The following is a 9436-nucleotide window of genomic DNA, read 5'->3' as shown; positions in this document are numbered from 1 at the left end:
AGTAAGTGTTTTATCCTGATTAGAGTGATCCCAAGAATCATAGCCTATCTGAGGTGGGTATACACCCCAAGTGTGACACCTGTTCATCACACACCCATTCACACCTAGGGGCAATTTAGAGTTGCCAATCAACTTCAGCATGTTTTTGAGCATCCAGTCCATGGACACTGAGAGACTGAAATTTCAAAAGGATCTCAGGATCTGAGAGGATCTCCCGAGCATAGGAGCAAGCCAGGGAGCTATGAGGCAGCAATGCTACCTGCTGCACCACTGTCCCCGAAAAAATGCGGAGGAAAAGTGTCATCAATCCCCCTACCTGCATATTTTGGGGAGGTGAGAGGAAACTCACATGGACACAGAACATGCACATTACTCGAGCACTACCCTAGATATCCTACTATGATATGAAATACTCATTTTCTACTCAGAATGATTACCCATTCATCCATCCATCCATCCATCCAATTTCCATACTGCTTATCCTACATAAGGTCATGGGGAGCCTGGAGCCTACCCCAGGGAACAGTTATTGTGTGAGTCTGCACTGAGCTGAGCTTGTCCAAAGTTCCAACACAGTTCAAATGTTTATATGCGTATATATTTATATATAAGTCCAGAGCTTCGGTTAATGTTTACATCAAACATCAGAATGGGGGAAAAGTGTGACCTCAGTGGCTTTGATCGTGGCCTGGTTGTAAAAGCCAGACAGACTGGTTTGAGTATTTCAGAAACTGCAGAACTCATGGGCTTTTTAACACAAAACAGTCCTTAGAGTTTACACACAAGGGTGAGAAAAAAAAAAAAAGAAAAGCATGTACGCACATGTCGAAACTTCAGGCCAATTGGCTACAAAAGCAGAAGACCAGAAGTAGAAGTTGGACAGTTGACTCTTAGGAAAAGAAGGTTTAATCCAGAACCCCTCTTAGAAACTAAGTCCAAGGTAAATTGGTGTTTGTACACATCAAATTGTATTTTGCAGTACCAATAAACAAGTTCATCGTTTGCAATAAATACTAAGTGGGGTTATTAAAGGCAGCATATTGGACTTTGGATTGTCTTGTTTATGGCACTAGTCATTAGGGATCTAAGAGTCACCAGGTTTACCAGCTATCACTGATTTTGGCAAGGTTACTTAAGGTTTGGTTCAAGATTTTTACAAAATCATTTTTTAATCTAGTAATTAAAATAATATTAATTTAAATCTAGCAGACTCTGATGTGGTGGAAATGTTCTAATTCACTGGATCATGTTTCTCACAGAGGGTGTGTGAATGTGTGTGTGATTGTGCCCTGCGATGGATTGGGACCCTGTCCAGGGTGTACCCCACCTTGTGCCCGATGCTCCATGGGATAGGCTCCAGGTTTCCCCGTGACCCTGAGAAGGATAAGCGGTATAGAAGATGGTTGGATGTATGGATGGATGGATGGATGTTTCTCACAGAAGTGAGCCATCTTGTGGCCAAGTCAAAAAGGAAGACTGAAGATACACAAACCATTTCCCTATAAAAGTTTTTTTCTCAGTCATTCAGTTAATATTTTGGATGGTTTAGACTTAGTAGTTCAAGCTACAAAGGAAACACACAGTTTTCTTTCTTTCTTTCTTTCTTTTAAAGTATATTATATTATGTATGATGTGTTGTATTAAGTATAAATACCAAACATTAATCTGGGGGGGCAGTGAATTTTTATTGATAGCATTTCTGGCTATCAAGCTATAAATTCTTTTTTTAAATCCAGATTAAAATATATACTTGTTTAACTTATCCTATGCTAAATTTTTGGATCTTTAATCTTGTTAAATGTACATTTAATGATTTGTAGTAATTCTCATTAGACTTATAATCAATTAATTGCAGATTATATATTGATTTGTAATAAATGCTTTGTCTTGACCAAGTAAATCTTATACCTTATATGTACACTGTACCTCACACACATGCACGTTATAGTTTACTGTAGATATAATTAGTAGCGTACAGCAAAAGTGCTAGGAAACTAGCTCAATACCAACATCTTGTGGTCACAGAGTAGTTTACATTTACACCAGTCTTCGGCATTGACATGCATCACTCAAAATGTAAAGCAAATCCAAAAATAAATCAGCCACAGACACTCAAGTACACTCTCATGTATTTTATTATATCAAAATACAAAAAATTTTAGAGAGTTATTAGATGGGACGAAGCGTCGGAAAATGACAACTTAATATAACTTGCTAAAATGTGCATATCTGGGCATCTGGTGATGTAAACAATGCTATTTGAACTACTCCACTTTGTATTAACTCAAATGGACCATCTGAGACAGCTTACAAATGTGACAGCCTATACGCACCCCTAATCTGACTTGTTTCTGAAAGCAGATCTTGGAAAATGCTTTCATATGGATCTAATGTGTTTCAGGTTGGTTGGAACATGACTGCATGATCTTGAGGAGGAAATGGATTTTGGATGGATTTTCTGGGACATTTCCCTTATTGTCAGATAATGCCATTCAGATAAATCCCTTTACAATTCTTCCCTCAATGTCCAAAAGAGTTAAACAGTGGAGACACACAACATGATTCAGATAATGTTATACAGATATGAGACACCATTAACATTTATTCCTAGCAGCAGACATGAAGAAGACAGACCAGGCACCAAATCTTACTATTTTACTGGGCATGTGAAAATTTTTCAAAAGTCCCTGCCTATACTGAGCAGTATTATTCAAGGACGAGGAATTCGAGGCACACTGCATTATAGTGGTATCAGTCAGTTTGGCTAGCAATATGTCCCAATTTTCTTGAAGAATGTTCACTTGTCTTAACAGCAGTGGCAGAAGAGTGAAACAATACATTAGAACAATATTTTACATAAGGCTTTGGTACAGCACCATACTGTTTAAGAATAATACCTGAAATAAATCAGACCTACCAATGACACTTCAAAGAATGAAATCATTCAACTACAAAGAAAAAAATCAAAAAGGTCTATTATTGGTGTTTTTTTCAACACGTGAACAGTCTCATTACACTGCATTTGAGGTGGAAAAGAATGACAAACATATGCAAAAGTCAGCCCAGAAACTGTCTACATGAAATAAATTGTAAACAAGTTCTATACAACACAAATCAAATTAAGTTTAAAAAAAATTTACAAGAATGAAGTTTGAAATATGCTTCCAATTAGCATGATCTCTAACGTATGAGGTTTAATCTTAAAACAGTCATAAATTAGTGCATAATGTTGTAGTACATTCTAGATTCTTAGTGCTGGTAAACATGAAAAGCAATGAGGAAGAAACACATGTCCAAGTGAATGAAAGCTGACAAATGGGAAATTAGTAGTTCACAATACAACATAAAAAGGCTGAGTTTCACAAAGCACTGTGAAAAAAATAGCATACTAAGCAAAGTACAGGCAATCTAAAGAGCTGATATGACAAATTCATGTGCATGAGCCCTATTTTTTTTTTTTTCTCCTAATAAGCAAAAGGGGGGGCTTGTCTACATATACAGCATTAGTTATATTCTACAAGAGAGCGGCATTAGCTCAGGTCTCCATGCATGTACTGGAGAAAACAGAATCCAATTAAGCATCATCTAAAGAAAACCTGTCAGCATGTACAGAAATCTTAAATAGGATCTGACAGGTTCACATGGAACTCACTTGAACTTGTGTGTAAAAATCACTGTAAAAACAAATACTGCATTTAATTCTCCAGACTGTGTTGTAATTGATTGTGTTGCTAGGTCCTGTCCATGCTCAATGGGACATTTTTTAAATGATTACTATTATTATTATTATTATTATTATTATTATTATTATTATTATTATTATTATACCCTGGTTACATTTTTAATTTGGTCAGCAAATCTTTATGCAAATGCAAATCAGTAAGCAATTTCTTCAATCACATCTGAGACTAAATCTGTTATTGGAAATTAATCTTGCTAAACATGCCTTTTTGATCTTTGCAGTGAGACAGAATGAGAATGCAAGTGCTGTCTTGTTAGTATGTTATTATTGCTTACAACCCTACTCATTGAAAGACCTTGATGAGAGGAACCACAGCGGCATGAAGAGGACTGTACATGAGTTGTTTTAACATGTGGAATACAGCACCACAAGAGTTCAAAAAGACATAGCACCAAGTCAAAATGAGGATGATGTGCCACGTCCTCGCACTGTATATCTGAGTAATGTAAACATGTGGTTTTTGTAGGACTCTAAAATAAATAAATAAAAACCCAAACCGGACAATGGTTTAACAAAAAAAGGTCCTTAGCCTCAATGGACAGCTAAAGGCCAGTAAATGGGTGTCCTACAATGGCTCCCAATATACTAAACATGAAAAGCAGCTTTACATACTGATACATATAATGTATGAGGGGATTAAACACCACCACAAGCAAATACAGACTTGTACAGTCCATCAGCCAACTGATGTTCTGGAAAAGGAAAACTTTCTTTAAGTTCTATGCAGTTACACTTTCCCACTTTCTTTAATCCAATGTATCTCTTGAGTATCTGGATATCAAGGAATAGCTCTGAATATCAATGAATATCTCTACACAGGGTTCATTTTTGGCTTTTTGCAGATTACATCAACATTCTAATGTGGTTTACCCCCTCCATGTTCATAGACATGCTGTACTGGACACTTTAGTAGAAGATTAGGGAAAAGAGAGTCAGTATTTTGGTGAGTCAGTTCAAATGAATAAGTAGTTTAACAACGGGCTTTCCAATCTAAAAAAAAAAAGACAGCAGGCTTTAAAAACAAGTAGAACAAACACTCTTCAAGCCAAATCATACATTCATCATCGGTTAGAACTAAACTGATCCAGTACATGCTAAGGTTTCATGTTGATGCATGTAGTAAGTCAGCAGATATTAGTAAGCTCTAGACATAATAAAGCATTTAAGGGATTAGAAATGCATCAGTTCGCTAATGTCACACACCTTCGTTGTACCTCATGAAGATTTACAAATGGATGGAAAAACAAAAGATGAGGATAATCCATGCTTTTTTCGCCTAACAAAAATGGACAAGCTACTTTAAGTAGTTCACTTTGTTAAGTATAAAGGAGTCTAGAGAACTTGCCATTATGTTTCCGGTGACTAGGTTCATGTTAATTCTCATTGGTTTATGTTGTCTTCATTTGTTAGCACAATATCTACTTTACAGTACTGCCTTGGTGTACATATAATATAGTCTATGTATTAATACTTGATATCTCTATCAAATTGATTAAAACAGTTCAACAGTACACTAACAATGCATTTCACAACTTCTACGGACATTTGTGCAAGGGTCGCCAAAGTACAATAATTACAATACTTGTATTACTTCAACTTTGAGACCTTCTGGAATTTTTGATTTTAAGGAGACATTGAAAAACTCAGATGGTAATTGTAATATATACCATGATATTTTCGTAAGTCTTTTCTCTGAACTGAATGTATTTCCCCAAGCATCTCATGTACAAAAGAGAATCTGAGGATCTGAGGTGTGAACACGTAGTCACTCAAAAACCCTCGGAAAAAAGGCAGTCTTTTCAATATCTTAAGAGAAAAAATACTAGCAGTCTAGTGTTAATGTCACCGTTAACATGCCAAAGTTTTATGTTCACTGTAACTATACATTTTTTTTTACCCCAAAAGTACAAAAGTATGTTTTGTATGCTATGTCGAGTCCCCACACTGACTATTAAGTATATTAAAAATAGCACTAATTGTCTGTGTTTCAAGAGTAGACAACAAATAAAAATGGGTTTACATTGTGTTTGAAGAAAAACTGGGCTAAAGCGGCTAAATTTAGTACCCATCAATGCACATAACAGACCGCTCAGAAAGGTTTATGATGACAGATCCCGATATAGCAGCAGATCAGTATTGCATTATGATCCAAAGACTTTGTTCTAACTTACAATTTTCTGCGATCGTCTGTGCTTTGCATCAGATGATTTGAGATTTAACTGATGAATAAATCTTTGAAAAATAAAAAGAACAGCAATTTTGTACACTGTGGATCAATGCCTTTTTACTAGAACAGATAATAATACATATTATTAGTATTTTGCAATGGAGGCCATCGAACTCATTAGAAAATAATGCTAGCTTGCACAAATGATGGTATAAGTGCTGTAAATATGTGCCAAAATTACTTTTTTTTCTGAGGTATATTCTGTAGGAGGAAAAGGATAAACCCTGTGTTAATTAGATTTTGAGGGACTTACGGTTTTATAATATACACAATAATTCATACTTAAGTGTTATATCTACAAATAAAAACTAATTTTGTTTACAAGTTGGGTTTTTTTGATAAATCATGGGATATTTTATTCAATAAAAAAAAAAACTTTTTTTTGTCCTCTGTCACTTCTACTTGGGCACCTTATTAAATTTACAGAAGATGTATGTGTATGGATAGTATTGTGCCAAAGGAGAAGGTGAATAAATCTTTAGGTCAATCAAATTCAATACTGACTGCATATCCTCTGTTGTAATTAATGGATCAGTATGTGATTCTCCCACTGGTCAAGGCAGAGCGCCGTAGCTTGGGGGAGTTTGGGAGTTCACACTGGCCAAAAGGGCTTTCTTGTCTTCTCTGGGGCAAGACCAGCGCAGCATGGAAGATAAGAGCGGGTAAGGGGATTTTTGGGGTACTTTATCCCTCCCCTTCCTGGTGGGAGAGCAGATCTTTTGTCGTTGCTGTGGTGCCTGAGATGCGAATTGCTGCTGGGTCTGAGAGGAAGACACATCTAGAGAGAACAATGTAACGTAAGAATGACATTGCAAAACTAGGCCAAAAGTGGTATAGCTGGAAAGATTAGGGAATAAAAAAAAGGTAATACAAAAGATAGACACTACAGCCCTGACTTACTAAAGGTAAATATGTAAAAAGGTTCAAACAGAATAACACCCAAATAAATATGCAGGGTCTACAGTGGATTACGTCTTTCATATCAGCCCAGTACCCCATGTCCTTTGGTGTATTTGCCTTGAAAGTCACTTTGAGAATGATGGCTGTGTGCACAAATTAGTACAATCAAAAGGCAGATATTAAATTTGCAGTCTGCTTCAGATAGTGGATAACAAAATGTATTAAGTTTTAATAATTCGAAAGTTTACAGATATTACACACTGGGGCATAAAAATGGAAGGTAAGAACATTGGATGTTGATTACATCAAGTTCTGACAACAATGTTGCAGTGAGACTCTCTTGTTTAAACAGATGTTAGTGTCCAGCCTCTATTGTGGCATGCCACACTACGATTAGAGTTTATGCATCAAGAGCCTTCTTTAGAGGTGTATCAATCCAGGATGTCTGTGCTGCTACTACCTGGGCATCATCGTGTGCTTTCTCCAGATTTTACAAGGTTAACATCACAATTCCTAGTGGTGTGAGTGCAGCAATCATATACTGTATATGAACCCTGCACAACCTGCAAGGTTTCTTGTCATTTAGAACCTGCAGTGATCATGAAACAGCAAATGATAGTTTCACCATATACAGGTAATTACATACATTATGGTGTAACATCACAAAATAATTACCTGAGTACACTCAGCTCAACAGTAATGAAAATGACTTGTCTTGAAATGACATGACTTGAAAATAACTGTGACCACTAGTTACGCATGTAGCTGTGGTTCTTGATAATCGCCAGGCTGCGGGGATTAACACCTGCATACCTTCTTATGTATGTGTGCACACATTCTGAGAACATACCACAAAGTCACCTGGTGACTGTATGACATGGTATTTACTATAAAATACCATTGTGAATAGCTATCTGTATCTGTACCATCTGTAGCTATCTGAACCTTCTTTATGTGGTTCCGAGTAAGAGTAAACACTGGAGGTTTTCTGGTGTTCATAGAACCACAGTTACATGCATAACTAGTATTCTACTGCACCCCTCCTAACCACAAGGGAGTAATGTTTACCATATGGATAACTTATAACATAATTGCATGAGGAACCTTTACCATAGGGTCTTTAGACATGATCTTCATACTTATCCCACTAGAAAAGGTTATGTCTACCTTGTAGAATCTAAACTAAGTGCATGGTGATGTGGATTTCCTAGAGCGGCATGACTGCCCATGAGTAGGAGATGCTCCTCTTGGAATGGCACGTCATGTTCATAGGATGTGATAATAACCTATCCTCCAGTGGCCCAATCTCTGCTTAGACAAGGGAGCATGCCATACTTGGCACTGTGAAAGATGAATAATACCTTTGATGAACAAAAAACGCTATGCAGTTCATATAGAACTGTAAGGCACATACTAGACACATAAGTTCACTTTCTGCAGCGTGACATTCGTAGAGCACTATGAGGTCAACTGCCGAATTCATACATTGGTATTTGTATCCTTAGGCAGGAACCCTGAATTTGGCCACAAGATCGTTCTAGAACCATCCAGTCACTGTGCAGGGCAAGCTTATTGTAGAGGCATGCGGGTCCCCCACCCTTATACTGAGGTGAACACCAGCGAGTAAGATCTCTGGAAAGATCTTAAGGGAAATTCCATGCCTTACTTTTGATTGTGGTGGATAGAGGTGATTAGCTGCTTTCAGAAACACTGTTATGAGCGTACTGTATGAGCCCCAAGCAAGATACCATCCACTACCAGTGTAGACAAGGACTTGCCACTGTTTTCCGCCTGCAAAAAGGGTCACCATTTTCAGCATTCAGAGTCATTTCCTGGTCTGCTATAACAATCATTAATCTGCCCACCATTCTAATGGGTGCAGATAGCCTGTCCATGCCACACCTCTTCATTCATTTCTGATAATGAGTCTGCATGGGGAGGGGTTCCCAGGGCATTCCAACCTGCAGTCAGTAATCAGTCATGGACTACTGTGCATATTAAGAACAATCTGGTGCACAACACCAATAAGAAAAAGAAATCATTATTAACTACAGGAAAACTTGGAATACAGGGTACAAACCAACACAAGTCAGTGAAAAGTATGTCCATCTTTAAATTCCAGTGTGTAAATATTACTGATGACCTAACCTGGTCAATCTTTACTACTTGAGGAGGCTGAGGTTTTCTATGGTACACCTGTAAAAATTTAGGGCTAAATTCACGGCAGCAAAAATGTTAGTGAATTGCCTACTGAATATGCACTGCAAAACGTCATCAGTGTGTCTGCATTTGGTGCTCGGGCATTGTATATCTGATCATATTATTTTGTCTGGTGAAGCCACCGGTGAAACAGTCTAAGGGCGTTTTCACACCTGGCTCATTTGGAGCATTTGTATTGGAACCTGGTGCATTTTCTCCCTTGGTTCAGTTCGTTTAGACATACATGAACACAGCAGTCATGCTTGGATCTGCACAAAAACAACTGCAAACGAACTCTGGAGCAGTTCGCTTATGGTGAGAAAGCAATCCAACCCAACAGACCAACAAACCATCCTGTATAGCAATGT

At 37.4% G+C, this 9436-nt stretch overlaps 1 protein-coding gene across 1 annotated transcript in view; it reads right to left on the bottom strand.

Annotated features, from left to right (window-relative positions):
• Positions 1–6215: 6215 nt before the first annotated feature.
• Positions 6216–9436, bottom strand: part of igsf9ba (immunoglobulin superfamily, member 9Ba) — an 80290-nt gene continuing 77069 nt past the window's right edge. Inside the window, exon 21 of the mRNA XM_053647050.1 lies at positions 6216–6747. Within this exon, the coding sequence (XP_053503025.1) occupies positions 6524–6747 (224 nt within the window). The 3' untranslated portion in view covers positions 6216–6523. The remainder of the gene's footprint in view (positions 6748–9436) is intronic.

The sequence above is a fragment of the Ictalurus furcatus genome, chromosome 17 (assembly GCF_023375685.1).
Source record: "Ictalurus furcatus strain D&B chromosome 17, Billie_1.0, whole genome shotgun sequence".
Taxonomy (NCBI): domain Eukaryota; kingdom Metazoa; phylum Chordata; class Actinopteri; order Siluriformes; family Ictaluridae; genus Ictalurus; species Ictalurus furcatus.
This window is presented reverse-complemented; position numbering and strand designations above follow the sequence as displayed.